This window comes from Gobius niger (assembly GCF_951799975.1).
Source record: "Gobius niger genome assembly, chromosome: 11".
In the NCBI taxonomy this organism is placed as follows: domain Eukaryota; kingdom Metazoa; phylum Chordata; class Actinopteri; order Gobiiformes; family Gobiidae; genus Gobius; species Gobius niger.
Window position 1 is genome coordinate 21,183,381 of NC_136862.1, and position 15,674 is coordinate 21,199,054.

The 15,674-nt window shown below is 39.5% G+C and overlaps 2 protein-coding genes across 2 annotated transcripts in view; one reads left to right on the forward strand and one right to left on the reverse strand.

Moving 5' to 3' along the window:
* The window catches only part of ubl3a (ubiquitin-like 3a), a 44,774-nt gene extending 41,160 nt beyond the window's left edge, over nt 1-3,614 (forward strand). The window contains exon 5 of the mRNA XM_079566947.1: nt 1,436-3,614. Coding sequence (XP_079423073.1) covers nt 1,436-1,488 — 53 coding nt within the window. The 3' untranslated portion in view covers nt 1,489-3,614. The remainder of the gene's footprint in view (nt 1-1,435) is intronic.
* A 4,177-nt stretch (nt 3,615-7,791) lies between these two features.
* Nucleotides 7,792-15,223, reverse strand: LOC306970482 (LIM domain kinase 1-like). Its single transcript, XM_079566466.1, has 15 exons — nt 15,059-15,223; nt 12,150-12,288; nt 11,523-11,632; nt 11,251-11,421; nt 11,038-11,143; nt 10,715-10,965; nt 10,436-10,616; nt 10,246-10,332; nt 9,939-10,070; nt 9,805-9,864; nt 9,650-9,715; nt 9,391-9,574; nt 9,244-9,299; nt 8,985-9,142; nt 7,792-8,585 (listed from the first exon to the last, which is right to left on the reverse strand). The coding sequence occupies exons 1-15, from the start codon at nt 15,100-15,102 to the stop codon at nt 8,030-8,032; spliced, it is 2,301 nt and encodes a 766-aa protein (XP_079422592.1). The 5' UTR covers nt 15,103-15,223; the 3' UTR covers nt 7,792-8,029.
* Nucleotides 15,224-15,674: the final 451 nt, after the last annotated feature.

Below are 15,674 nucleotides of genomic sequence, written 5' to 3' on the forward strand. Positions count from 1 at the left end.
ATCAGGACAACTCAGAAAACTGGCACATACTTATCAAGTGCCACTTCATAATAAGGAAGTGCAGAAGTTAAGAATAAGACCCCCACCGGGGCATTGGGCATATAAAATATAGACTATACCTGGTATAAACTTGGACTGAGTCAAAGAACGAAACAAAAACACAAAATCATCTCATCGTCTCTCCTGAAGGTGAGAGCTGTCAGAGAACATGCCTCTAGGGAAACACTGTATTGAGAAACACAGCTCCATCTTGCCTTTTAAGTCTGTACGATGTGCTGTACGATGTTTTTCTACTGACCCCTTGTGGCTAGAATTAGTAGTGATTCTTTAAATAGTTAAAACATTTCCAGAAAATGATTTAATATTTCTTTTGGTTTTTACGTTTCATCAAGGTTAATCGTTTCCATTGCCAATACTTTTTGTTTTTCTCGCACATAGTACCTGTTGTGTGAGTGATGGTGGTCAGAGACGCCACTGAGGTCGATTGGCAGCCACTTTCCCAACAGTCAGACCCAGTGCAGATGTCAGATGTTTAACGCAGAGTAAAAACCCAAGGCACAGTATATCTGAGCCATTATTTTATAGTAACGATATAAAGTAATGGTTAGAGTGGAAGTGCAGTGGCTAGATGGGTCAAGGGCAATTTGATATTAAGCTGTAAAGCACTTTATAAATAAAGTTTGATTTTATTTTATTACTTCAATAAGGAGATAACAATATTATTACAATATTTTACTAAATTAGTTCAACGCTGTACAGTACATCAAAAATCCAACACAACTCAATCCAGTAATATGTTGTGGATTTATTGTGCAGCCCTGAAGGATATGTCAATGGACTTGGGGAGATCTTTCCGATCCCCGTCTCGTCACTCACAGTTCTTCCCATTGAAAACTGTAAACACATTGTCAATACATTTTCAGTCGTGCTTTTGTGTAGCATCTGCGCATTAACTTGTGTTTACAAAAGCCCCTGAAAGTGGAAGATGAAACAAAAGGAGGAGGCGGGTTTGCCATCTGGGCCCGTAAAAACTACTGTGTACGTTCAGAGCAAAAAAAAAGAATAGAGCTGGCAAACAACCAACGATGACTTTGTTTACTCCAACCATCGCCAGAGACAATAGAGAGTTTTCAGAGGGACGTATAGAAGAGGAGAAGTGTTTGTTTGGTCCTTGGAAAGAGTTGAGGGTGTTTCTGTGGATATTAGGTACAGCTTTGGAATATTAAACACTTACAACTGCTTCATTTATGTATTGTTGCATGTTAATTTCAGCTCCTCTAAACATTTGCTTTATTATTCATATCTACACCTGTAAAGAGAAGCTTCACACAAGACATTTGGATTCAGTCGGCTCTTAATCTCGCAGGCCTATATCAGATACCGTTAATTAAGATTCGCTATTTAGCTTTTAACACCGATTATTTCTATGTTGCAGGTCAGAGAAATCGAGAGAAGACCGGCGAGAGCAACTGCTGTGTCATCCTGTAAATCCACACCTCCACATCCTCCTCCTGCCCTCTGCGTCCCGGGATAGTAACGAGCTCATCTCCCTGTCGCCTGTCTGACGCAACAACAAGACGGACACGCATTCGGACAACACCTTTCCTGCTGCGCGTCCCCTCTGACATAGAGACAAACAAACGGGCCGCGGGCGCCAGGACTTATAGAGCTGATTTAAACAATAGCGTTGATTCCGTTTGTTGAACTTGATTATTTGTCCCTAGGAAGGAACTGGATTTGCATGTTATTGTTGCTTCTTTTATCGTTTTGTTGTTATTTTCAAATTTCTAAATACACACCTTGTTGAGCCTTCTGCTGCCATACCGTTACCTACCGTCGACTCATTTTGCTACCCATGGCCGATCTGTTTGCAGTCAGTTTTTCCGCTGGTTGTCACAGTAATGCAGTGCCCGAGTTTTTGCGTGTGGCCTTGTTTTTTTTCTTCTACGGCAAAGGATTTTAACCACTAACACACACACACAACCATAAATTCTCTCTATATATATTGCTCTGCACATCCGCCCATACACGCTCCCCGGTGCAGACGAAGCTTAAACGTGCCTGATCCAAACAACCAGGACACAACATTAAAATACGACTCTTCACCTGTGTGTCCTCTCTACTGCCCTCCTCTGCATGTGCAAGTGAAGTGCACAATAGAGAAATAATTATTCTTTTTTTTAAAGACATTTTTCTCTCTCAATATTTTAGCCAAACAAAGCCTAACAACCAAACAAATGGTGGTACATTTGTTTGTCATCCGTGACTGTGTTTTGACAGTCCGTGCATATATACGCATTTATATATAAACATATATTACTGACCAATCAGTGTTGTGATTGATTGAAAGTTTCCTCTCTTTGCCCAGTCAAAAAGAAAAAGTCTTTTGTACCAGTGTTGTGAAGGAATTAAATGGGGTGTAATTTGGGCTTCAAAATATTAGCAAAAAACACAAAAATATTGAGCAATATGTTAGAGTACTGCAACAATATAATATGCAAATGTCTATATGTATAAACGGAGACCCTTCTATTTGGTTGTGTCATTCAGATGTTGATGTCTTGCACAGTATCATGACAGTTGCAGTTTAAGTTGTCTATCAAAATTGCACATATTGAGACTGTGACAAGATTTTATTGTGTAACCCGTTCGAGCGAGAAAATGAACTGGCTAGAATTTGTCTTAATCCAGCTCCTGTCGTGTGTCTGCAAAGAGATTGTAGTGTTTCGTTTCTGTTTCACGTGCAATTTGGAGAAGCGGGAAATAAACGTTATGGTTTTCTGCTCACTAAGATTCCTATTGAACTAATCAACTATACAAACGACTCTCGACTTACTCCTGGTTTAATGTCGGCAATTTCTCAGCAGTGCAAGTTGTTGAAAAGGTCTGTGCGTAACAAACGTTGAAAAATGAACTTGTAACTGTAACGAACGTTGAAAAATGAACTCGTAACTGTAACAAATGTTGAAAAATGAATTCGTAACTGCATCTCCAAACTGTAAATGGGACGACTATATATACGATACAGGGAATCCTCAAAAGCCCATTTCCCCCAAAATACTCCACTATCCGAGTCCATTTTGCACAGGCTGTATGTGCGCCATCAAATGATTACAAATGTACAGATTATTTTATATTTTCCGATGGGAGTCATGTTCGAAACTAAGATGACGTGTAGAATATATTTAATAAGACTGTTATCTAGGACATGACTAGATCTTGTTGATATAAACAGTATATTGGTGTGTAGCGTGATTGTGCTGACGGTTAGCCTCTAGCCAGTTCACATACACTTTGCTGACAATGTCTTGTGCTTAAGAGCAGCAAAAACCTCCCTAATTACTTGTGTTTTGTTTCTCTTCTTGTGCTACTTTAAAATTGTTTTCACTTGTTAATAATTTATGTAATCCCCTCTGTGTTTATTATTTTATTGCTTTAAATCGCTTTGTAACAGCACTAGGTCTTAAGGATATTGTTTATAATGATCAGGGTTCAAATCTGTACAGATATAAGCGTTTTCAAACCAATTGTAAATAGCACTAATGCTCCCCTTATGCTCTTCTGAACTTCAAATGGAAAAAAATCTGTAAACTAAATAAAGGTCATTGAAGTGCGCTGGCTTTTGTCCCTCACTCAAAGCCCTCTGAATTAGGGGTGTTCAAGATTTGTATCAGTTAGTTTTTCTTTTAATTGATGAGCAAAAGATAACAATCATTTGGCCGTAGAAGGAGAAAGAATGTAAAGTGTCATCTGAGATGTAACACAACATAAACAATGAGACACAGCCAGTGATGAGCAGTTTATCAATAATAGTTTGGTAAGACAACCAATTAATCGATTCATGAAACTGAACAGAATGTGAATCCCGGGTTCCCCCGACAGAATCTCTCACAGTCACTTACTTTGTGTTAGAAATAGTGCTGTAAGGAGCAGGTTCACATTATGGTTTGACGAATACCATGCAGTAGTTGTGTTCATAGGCATAAAGGCTACCTGCTATAAGCCATTTATTTATAAAAAAGGATAAAGGATTTCGTTTTTCACTGAACTTCACCAAGGAAATCCGCTATTTTAAGGGCTGTAGTGTGAAAACAATATAAAAAGTAGAGAAATGAGATGTGGGCCTGTTAAACACATCCAGTACAGTAGCCTGTAGGGCCTGATTTGATACTTCAAATTAGCACATACAGTTGTTACACCTGATTTATCAATTGAAACTGTTCAGATTATTAGTGGCACAGATCTATTCAATAGATATACTGTATTTTAATCTCCATTGGTTTATTACTATAAAATGCAGAAATCTTCTGATGAGATCATCTTGATCTCTTTTCTGAAACTTGTCAGATCTATGAGAGTAAGAAGTAGGGCTTGGCCGATCCACTTTTGTCACGATCCGATACGTATCACGATACTACAGGAACGATCTGATACGCATTACGATACAGTAAATGGTAAATGGAATTTATATAGCGCTTTTCTACTAATTAGGCCTAAAGCGCTTTACATAAGGAACCTGTCGCCCATTCACACTTTCATTCATAGACCAACAGAGTAAATAATTAAGATAAGTTTAGTATTGTGATACTTGATAAAGTACTTGGTATTGCGGAAAACAAATTGCGATCCGATATCTTGTCCCAGCCCTTGTAAGTTGTAAGATGTCTTCACTCCACATTTGGTCCGATAAACACTGACCTAGGTTTGGGTTATGAACTAGGTCATAACCGTGGCAGCAACAACAAATATTTCCACTTATTGATAGATCTCGACTTTCAGGTAATAGAACCATGGTTCTTCTGGCCATTTTGGTGAAATTTGGTAATGTGGTGTTAAGAGAAAAGTGACAAAAAAGGTAAATTTCAACGGGGTATATTCAGGTGCTGCTTTGTCCCGGGTGTAATAGCATTCACCTGTCGGCTCCCACAATGGTCTGCATGTTTGGTGCAGTATTTAAATTGATGAGTGAGCCTAATAATCAATCAGTGTTGTAAATGCTAAACTAGCACTACGCTGTCATCTGAGCAGTAAAAACATCATCGTTCAGTTCGATAATGACCCACTGTGATTCTTCTTTAAAAAGCAGCATGTACAGTATATAATGAATCATACTGAAATAACTGACAGGACACTCAGCTTAATCCATGTGGATATTAGTCATTGTAGAATGAACATAATTAAGATATTTAGTCACTTTTTGCCCACATGGGCCACTTTGAAAGCACAGTCACTGTAGTAATGTTGAGCCACAGAGTTTGACATGAATAGGCAAACTTACAGCTCCCCCAGTATGGCCACACAATCAGAAACCAGATGAAGGTTTTCAGAAGGTAATATATGGCATTATACTAAGACTAAATATAAGATAAATACCAATAAAATCACTAACAATTTTCCATTTACAAAAGGTAAAAACCAGTTGCTCAGGACACATTGCTTGATTAGTATGTGACAGCCATCTGATGCTCCTGACTCACTGGGTGCAGTTTGTTCAGCAGCAAACGTGGGCCAAAGTCCAGCCTGACAAACAACAAGGAACTCTTCACCAGGGGTGTAAAAATAAATCTCCTTTGGGTAATATAGAGTTACAAAACCATTCCCCTATGAGGATATTGGTCCTTTTGAAAGTGTTTTTGTGGTTCTCCTCCCTCTGTCTCAGTCATGCTGTGTCCACACTCTGACTGTAATGTGGGCTGCATGAATGCTGCTATTCTTGTACCAGTCGCTCACACACTCTCACTCAGTGGCTTTGGGTAACAGTCGTACCACTCACAGTGACATTTCTACATTTGCCAACATCACAAGTGCCTATTTCTGTGGCCTCAGACTGAACTCCCTGTTTGTTCTGAAATATCAATGAGTTTAACAGTTTTGGTTTCCCAGTCTTTTTTCTCTGGGCGACCACTGTTTCACTAGACACATTAGTAAAACGTTTTTTTTTTAAATGAAAACATATAAATAATTAAAGTTAAATATGCTTCACAGCTTGAAAGTCCCGGGTTAGATTCCCACCTGGCCGGGGTTTTCTGTGTAGGTTTCCTCCAGGTACTCACCTCCAGTAGCATTAAGGATGGGTCAAATGCAGAGAACGAATTTCCCGTGAGCTTAAGGAGCTGTAATTGAACTTCGAACATGTAAATGCCATCATATTCATTTCTAGTTCAGTTCTAGTTAATCAAATTCATTTCGAGTTATATATATAGTCTATGGTTCAGACCCGTTTTTTCACACTTTTTGTGGCCTTATGTGAAGCTATTGGGACCCCAATTTGGATTGCAAATTCAAGGCTGGAAATTAGGCCTATACTCATTCAAATCAAGCGGGGAGGCACCTTTTATTAGTTGCTATTATTATTATTATTATTATTTACTTTATACTTTTGCACCATCCTTACATTTCCTGATAATGGCACTTCTCAAACGATTCTACAGATTTGGCTCATAGGCCTATTCAAAGTGTCACATCAGAACATGAAGGGCACCACATCTTCCATACTTTTAGCAGTAAAGTAATGTAATTGCCTAGGCTTTTCTAAATATGGTTCTCATATCTGCCACAGTGTCTATAAATAATAGCTGAGGTGTTTTTATGTTTTGTGTGTGGGGAATCCCTGTAGTAGACTTATCATTACTGGTGTTTGCATGGATTACATTCACAATACAGTAATTATATCTAAACACACATCATCAGCTGATCTTCAGTTGCTCTGACACCACAGTAACGAGAGCTTTCTGCTCTTAAAATGTGTCAATGCTGCCACCTGCTGATTACTCACTGTTAGTATGTCACTTTTAAACATGTGACCATTGACAGTGTGACTAGCTTTTGACAGAAGAATCTTTTTTTAAATTCTGGCTTTATCCTATTTGGATTTGTTTTGTCGCTTTCCTTGACATGTTATCAGCCGTTTGGGTTTTATTATTATTATTATTATTATTTTAATTATGTTTTAATTATTATTATTATATTTTTTTATATTTATAATTTTGAGACGTTTTAATGCAACTGTTTTGCATAATTTATTTATAAATTAATTTAAATAATTTGTTTCCTTTAATGTATTATTAATCACGTTCCCTTCGGACGTAACGGTCGTAACGGCTAATCTTGAGGGTAACGCTAATGCTAACACATTGCGTCAGATATATAAGGTAACGTCGTGAATGAAAAGGATAACTGACTATAATATTATTAACTCACATTCTGGAAGTTACTCTCACTTTCACCATGTTTCTAACGTTGAGCCCAAAGACAAACTGTATTTCTAGTAATAAGTGTAATCTCTTTTCTCTTTTCTTTCTCTCCCCAGAACTGAAAATGCAGAATGTCTTTGAGCCATGCCTGTGGGTTTTGCCAGAGGGCATCCTCCAGGCTCCAGTGTGAGTCCCAGACAGAGCTGCGTCTCCCTGCTCCCCGGAGAAGGAGAAACACTGCTCAGTCCTGGAGATGAATTATGTTCACAGACCTCAAAAGTAGGCCTCATTTGGCACAATCATTACTGACAGTGAAATCAAACGTCACTGAGCCTCCCTGGTGATGGCCCTTGACTTAGAAAAGTAGCCTTAATTTCTGCTGTATACTTTTGACTTACTTACTACACTTTTGCACATATTGCGGCTGTTGATGCTCCGCTCTATAGTGAATATTCTGATAATAATAATGACAAAATCTAAACAACAAATACATCAATATCAAATATGATTGACTCTCACAAACTGATGGCATGTCACTTATATTGAAACGACCAAATGAAGACCAAGAAACAAGTCTGAATATCATTGAATTAGAGACATCGATTCAGGACATTGTAGCCATCACTAATGCTGTAAATATGGTTACAGTACAAATATTTGTCTTGTTGAAAGGTAAAGTGCTACATGTTCACAGTTGAAAGTATATTTTCATAGCTTATACTATATTTTACTGGCAGACTTATGTGCTATCGTAACTAGTACTTTGGCCACATTAAAGCTCCTCTGGCAAAGAAACACTTATTTTAATATTTGTTGTGAAATGTCCAGTTGTAATTTCATAGATAAGAGTCCTCCTTGGAACTGTCCCAGGGCACTCTGCTTAACCTGCGGGGCTTATTAGTCCGACCTGTATGACAGTCATGCAGTGGTTGCGCTGACTCGACCTGCTTTGTCTTTTGGTTGTTACATTTGCAGTTGGCTTCTTTGGCTAAAGACCTGCAGATCTTCTGGGAGCATCCATTGCTCATGAAATGTTTTTTGCAGTCCTTTTTGGGACAGATGCGACTGCTGTCCGTTCTTTTCTTGTACTCGTCAGGCTCTAGCTGATCATCATCTGAATGGCTGTCAGGCGGGCTGTTTGTTTCAACACTTGCCGAGGCGATTTGGTTATTCTCATTGTCCAGAAGGTGCTTTGAATCTGTTCTGTTACTTTGATGTTCATTGTCTGCTTGTTGAATACAATTAGGGTTAATGTCTTCACAGATAATGTGGTCTGGATATTTCTTCCAGAAGTTTGAGCGGAGCTGCTCCAACTCCGAGTGCAGAGGGAGACCAATGTCCAGGTGCATCAAGAGGTTCCCCAGCCACTCCTCCAGCTGGGTAAATGGAGGTCTGTAAAAAAAAAAAAAAGTGTATTTAGGAAAATATAAAGTGAACAAAAGGGCCTTATATTCGTCTTAACTATTAACCATTTACCATGAACAGGGGATAATTCCGCCACTAGTATCAGAGACAATTGGTAAAGCATTAATCTGAATTTCGACAAAAAATAGGATCAAGCTCTCTTCTGATTTCAGGAAGTGCATCCAATGTGTGAGATAACAGACCAGTGTCTCTGACTAGACACGTCTCGGCAACATCTCACCGCCAATCTTACAAAAACTATTTGCAAACATGTCGAGGCACAATAGTGCAAGAGCAGCGGTATGTGCTGTTTGTAAAGCCATATAAAACTCTGTTATGAGTGATGTCATGCACTGTTGTGCATGTTGTGTCTTATCTATATCATACCGTGCCTCTGCGTCCATGTCGCAGCAGAGAGCGGCGTGGGGCAGGAAGGCAGAGGGACAGTCAGGAGGATTGTACTGCTGCAGGAAACCAGGCACATCTAACCCAAAGTCCTGAGTCCGAGGGAGGTAGTCTGGGTCTGCACTCACCCTGCCTATTATCTGCATAGAAAGGTAGTCAATGCATTAGATTAGTAATCAATATCAACTGAAGGAGGCTTTTCTAAAACTACTTTAATGTGCTGTGCTGGAAACACTCTTACCTCACATATCATGATACCAAAAGAAAATATGTCCACACGTTCATCATAGATTTTCCCTGTGAAGTTTAAGTAAAAAAATGTTTTAACTTAGCTTTTGTTTAATTTTTTGTTGTTATTTAATCTTCAACATCAAATGCTGATAATCACCATTGATCATCTCTGGAGCCATCCAGTAAGGGTTCCCGACGACAGTGTAACGCTTCCTCCGGTCGGGCTTTCGGCCCTGTGAGGGTGAGCCCTTTGCTGGCCTCTCCAGGGAAGATAACTTTTTTTTCTTGTCTTCTGGCACCAACCTGGCCAGCCCAAAATCTGCAACCACAACTGACTGGTTCTGGAAAAAGAAAAACTATCTTTATTATCCCGGTCCTTTTGTCTTGTTACACCATGACTGTTGATAATCTGTTACCTCTCTAACCAAGCAGTTGTAGGAGTTCAGATCCCGATGAATGACATTCATTGAATGCAGATACGCCTTTAAATTGTAATTTTACATAAAAAAGATGATGAACAATGCAATTATTTAAATAGTTCCTAATACATAAAATGCATTTGGAAACTTACCATTCCCGCTGCAATGTCTTTTGCAAAACTCACTCTTACAGTCCATGAGAAATCTTTGTCCTTAAGAGAAAACAGATTTAATTTAGAACGCTTGCGTCTGTAAAATCTTAAATACTTGCATACAAATATGTTACCATTTTTTCTATGGATTCTCTCAGAGTCCCTCCTTTAATGTATTCAGAGACAAAGTTTATTCTTTTGTCTTTATAAAATAATCCAATGAACTTGAGTACATTGGGATGGTCCAGGCAGCCCATCACTTTTACCTGAAAAGTTATTAAGAGTTGTGCTGTTAGTTTTCATCAGATGCATAAAAGACAAAATAGGGAACAAATGAGTTTGGCGTCATGAGGATGTGGCTTGTGTTGGGCAAAAAAAAACCAACAACCTCAAGCGCTGCCTTTTTTGACAATACTGAGCTATTACATTTTATGAGCTTACCTCCTTTAAAAAGGTTTTTTGCGTCTCTTCATCAAATCGTATCAGCTCTTTGATCACCATTACTTCCCCCGTCTCCTGATGGGTCACCTAAAAACACAATTGCCTTTATGTCCAAATGTTGTTCTCCTGATTGTTTTTATTATGTTTCATGATGTTTCTGTTTTTATATTTGCTGATTCTGGTACAACACCTTAACAGCCTGTCCAAAGAAGCCCTTCCCGAGCACCTCTCCATGTATTAGATCTGAGGGTCTGAAGATGCGATGGGTCCGGTCTCCGTGGTCCACTCTGAGGGACTCGGACCGAACCATGTCCCTGCGCTGCGCCAAGTGTGTGAGTGACAGTGGACTTTTATCTATGCTGCAACTCCGCCTGCGATAGACAAGTTAAAAATACATTTAACATTATTTGGATCACCACCCCCTGAGCCAGAGCAAACACATTACTTGAATGTACAAATCAGATCTTACATGATGTGTCTGGAGCGTATTCCTGGGCTGCGTTGGTGCTGAGGGGACAGTCGGACCCTGATTTGCTCTTCTGTCTCCTCTGAGGGACTGGGCTCCTCGTCGACACTCGGGAGGTTGTTGCTTAGAGTAAGTTTGTCATGAGCGCGTTTATCTAAACTAACGGTGTCTTGGAGGGAATTGCTGGAGGACAGAGGGCTGTGCTCTATGGTCAGCTGCAAAGGTCTACTTGTGTCTTCAATCGAACAGTGAACCTAATGGACACATAAAGTAAGTCAGACTTTGTTCTCATGAGTATTTATCTTTTACGTATTGGGAGGGCGTACGTCCTCTGGTGTGATGTTGGAGACTGGAATCCCATTGACCTCCAAAACTCTGTCTCCAACATGAAGAGTTGACAATAAACCACCATTGAGGACATCTGGGAATAACCTGGTGTGAGTGGGATTATTATTACTTTTGAAATAATATAAAAACATTGTCTATTTTTTAGTATTTGTAAAATATTGTTTGTTTTATCTATCAGCTCTCAGACTCACCCAGTCACAGTGACCACAGGGCTCTTTTCTTGACTGATATCTACTTCTACCGAAAGACCGCGGTGGCTGCCCGGTTGTGGAGGGAGATACAGTAGCGCCACCATATGGTGGCTTTTGGTAAGTGGAGATGTCTGTGCAGCCGTCCCAACACCATGTCGAAAACATTGGCCACTGCAGAGAAAAGTAAAGATAATGCTCTCTGCCTCTGTAGCTTAAGGAAACACAACCCACAGTAAAAAAAAAGATAGCTATTGTTTCAGTTTCAAACGCACCAGTACAGTTTGGAGTGCTCCACCAAAGTGTATGTGTCTCCATCGCCGATAATAACTGCACAGTTTATACATGAGAAACATTCTGTGTGAAACTTCTGATCTCCAGCGACCTTAGAAACACACAGGAAAAAATACGTTCAACAACAAATGCACATTTCTTGAGACTGTCCTGAAAAGTTCACTGGCTCCGCATTCTTTGCCAAGTTCAGATGTTTTCAGAGGATATCCTCTCAAAAATGGCTAACATTGGAGAAAGCAGGAAAACTTTGAATGCTAGAATAGTTGGCTACACTATTGGTGACTATTGACCCTGTATGCCCTCTGAAACTCAATTTAATGCAGTGTTATGCAACAGACTTATTGTGGCCCGATGCCAGTTTGAAGTAGGTTTTAATCAGGCATTAGTGGATCAATATGAAAGCTATCTTTAGACCCAAATGTGTTGGATCTACGGTAGTGAATGACCACATGTGAAGGACACTTGGCCCAGTGCCTGGCTTTACTGATGCTGGGAGTGCTGGTGGAAGGCAATTTCTGTGGTCTTAATATCGTTATAAAGTAGATAAAATGAACCGTCTTTTTATACAAATGATCACAAGTGGACTTCAAAAATTGCATTCATCGTACCATTATAAGTCCCGTTGTAATAGCCTCTTTGCAGCCGTGGCAGTGCTCTCCAAAGCGGGCCCAGTAGTGTTTCTTACAGTACAGCTCTCCATCTCTCTCATAATACCAGTTAGACAGGATACAACCACACTCCCGACACCTAGAAACAAAGACGTAAGAATTTATAATGGTAAAACAATAGTGTGAAATGAAGACACCAGAACACATAGATTTAAAGCCAAAAGACACTTAAGAAGCCTTGTGTTGCAGCAGTGTAATGTGAGCCCAATCAGTGATGGGCCACACGAACCCGGCTGGAAAGGTAACTGTGCCACACAGTTTTAACACATACGATATCAGTGACCCCCTGTCCTAAACAAGATTCTTTCGGGAACGTTAAAATGTTGCGGCATAATTGTACAATAAAACTAAAATGGAAAATGCTGACGTCACTGTGACGAGCCTATTTCTTCAGTTTGAGAACTGACTTCAGTCTGTTGTAAGAACGACCAGTCACAAAGGCAACTCAAAACATCAACAATTCACTAGTAAGGCGGACCATGCCACAACAAAGTGCAATTAAGATTTTATTCACAAGGTTATAGTGTGGAGTGAAACTGGGCGAGACTGTGGGTGGGGGCTCCATCTCGGATGAACCTAGCTTTTCGGGACCCCCCTTCTAAGCAGGAGAATCATTACTGAAATGAAACAGACATGAAGGGAGGGCGGGTGGGGTCGACAGTTTCAAACAAACTGAGATGATAGATGAAAGCAAGAGTGGTTCATGTACAAAGTGTGATAGGTTGAGGAGTGGTCCTGCTCCCGAACCTAGTCAATAAATATTGACTCCATACATTTCAGCGATACCAAACATGCTCCTAATACTCAGCTAGACACTGAAAATGTCTTTTTGCAGTGAGTTATCAAAATTAAGTGTTCGGCTACCTCTAGTTTATGCGAAGCAGCATAAAGCCGGAAGGCAAAGCTGTCCCAGTCCAAGTCTCATGAGTCACATGAGTTTATTTCACCAATAAAAACCACTGTACCAAAATAAATGCTTTTTTTGTTGTTGTATGGGTAAAAAAGTACACAGTAAGTAATTGAATTTGAACTTTTATCCTGTACTGTACTGTAGGTAGATTTTTCCTTCAGTTCCATCTAAAAAGTGGTCTTATCTCAGACACGAGGAGCAGAACAGGAGGTGACTTCCTGGACACAATACCAACCCCTGTTTCCTCAGTGGAAAATGTAAATGTCAGGCTGTTCCTATACGAGAGGATGTACAGGACCACAGGAACCTTTGTGTCTTGTGCACATTATTGCCCCGGTGAATGCTTCAAGCTATTCAAGTCAAAACTATTTCAACATTTTCTAGGACTCACATTACATGGGTGTGTTGTGTTGCTTCCCAATGAATTCTCAGAAGGAGTTTTTTTATTTATTTGGCAAGATGTCTTCCTCTTTTCACAAGATTGGGCGGGTTTCTACTTTGGAAGTGGTGTCACTCCTGTCAGGCCTGAGGCTACACTTTTTAATTATAATGACTGCTTTAGTTTAAACAGTATTCATAAAAACAAAAAATAAACTACACTGAAAACAGTATTTACAATTAGATTTTCCCAGAACAGAACAGTCAACAACCGCTGTAGTTGCTTTTTGCTTAACTTGCTGAAAGGTAAAAGTACATGTTAATGAACACACATGTAAACACGTCGCACTGGATTGTAGTCATGGGCTAATGTCCCTCACTCGCACTCTCAAACACACACTTCCTCATACATTAGGCTCAAAATTATTTTTACTACTGTGTACAGTTGGCTATATATATTTCACACTGCTCTTCATTATGTTGCAAAGTTTACAACACAGTTAAAACCAGTAGTTCCCGAAATTGATAGTGATGATAGATTCATTTATGTATGCACTTACAACAGGTGGTGCCTATTTTATGGACAGGTTGCAGCACCTCAGCAACCATTTGAAGAATTTTACTCACCACATCCCCTTGTGTGGACCCATGTTTTTTATCATGTACAAAATGTGTTAACCCTGTAGTTTTGCCCTCTACAAACATCTTCTGTTAGTTTGCTGTTCATAATTTCAGTCTTCTCTCAAATGTTGATGTCAGAATGTATCACAATTATATATATTTTCTAAAGTTTTGCAGCAGGCCTAGTTCATGGTTTTAAATCCCACACTTAAAGATCACTTACCCCGGTTTATGTGCCCTATCACTTTACTCCGGCGTCTTTAAACCGAGACATCTCACGGCACTGCGCTGTCATCATTAGCCGCCCTGACCTGTCCTAAGATCCTGACTTCACTTCAAAGTCTAAAATTGGCACTGGCATGTCTACAAACTGGTTGTGATGTCAAGGCATTTCTATACAGGTCAAATTTGAGGCATCGGGTCACATATTCTCCAGTCAGGTTTTTTTAGTTTAGTTTTTAGTTTAGTTTAATTTTATTTGAGCAACTACATTTTCCTCAGTTCCTAGTTTCCTTCTTGTTGTATGTTTTGGCCATATGAACTAGACAGGATGTAAAAGTGATCAGTGTAAAACCATTAAGTATTTCCTAAAATTAAAGAAATAATAAAAATCTTGAGACATATAACTTGAGTTTAGTTAATCACCATTCAGTTGCATCACATTGTAGACAACCCTTCACGTGCAACCCTATCAACTGATTATAGTTTGTGAAAGACACATACAAATAATACACATTACATTCAAGCTTCTTCAGCATATTCATGTTTAGACATTCTCAAGGCTTTTCATTTCCCTTAAACGGAAGGCTACTTTTACTTTACTCTTGAGCTGTTGAAAACCACATTTTCACTGAGGAAGTTGCATTACCCACTTTCATGTTTCTCCCTTACTTAAACACATACAATACAGACAAAAGTAGAACATGACAGCTGCTCTTACCGTCCCTTCATCCCTCTTCTGAACCGCTGATCTCTTCTTGACATCGTGTCTGTCTGTTTACCGGTATTCCTTCTTGTTTGGCGAATTTGTTATCTTCATTTGCACAAGAGTTGACATGCACTGTGCTGTATCTGGTAACAGGCGTGGTTTTTCTCTCTCTCTGTGCAGCTTCCTGTGTTGTCAGTTCCCTCTGAACAGTGTTTGTGAGGGGAAAAAAACTGACCCAATGTCACCCAGCTGGTCAGTCTCCATCTCCCTTCAGTGAAGCCGTTCCCAGTTTAGAAGGTCTCTGCCCTCCCCCCCATTTAAGCATGATACCCTCTGCTTTAAATGGATTGCATAAAATAGTAATAGGTCTGCTAAGTGTACAGCGTATCGTTAGATTTGTAATATAAGATGCTGTTTTGAAACAAGGTCTGTTCCCATCAGTGCAGGCATAATCTCTTTATTAATGCCCCAATTACTGCACTGTGCCGATTCAGAAGCAATGCGCCCTATTCATTAGAGGGAAATTAGTGATTATGAACCTGTCTGGAACAGCATAGAATTGGTAGAAAAGCATCATGTATTTCTCATTAGTCATAAGCGATATTTATATACATTATTTACACATTCA

Coding starts and splice junctions, on each gene's coding strand:
- LOC306970482 (XM_079566466.1), bottom strand. CDS start 15,102: ATGTCAAGAAGAGATCAGCGGTTCAGAAGAGGGATGAAGGGACG. Junction 11,422..11,522: donor GAGCACTCCAAACTGTACTG/GTGCGTTTGAAA, acceptor TTTTCTCTGCAG/TGGCCAATGTTTTCGACATG. Junction 10,333..10,435: donor TCTTTGGACAGGCTGTTAAG/GTGTTGTACCAG, acceptor TTGTGTTTTTAG/GTGACCCATCAGGAGACGGG.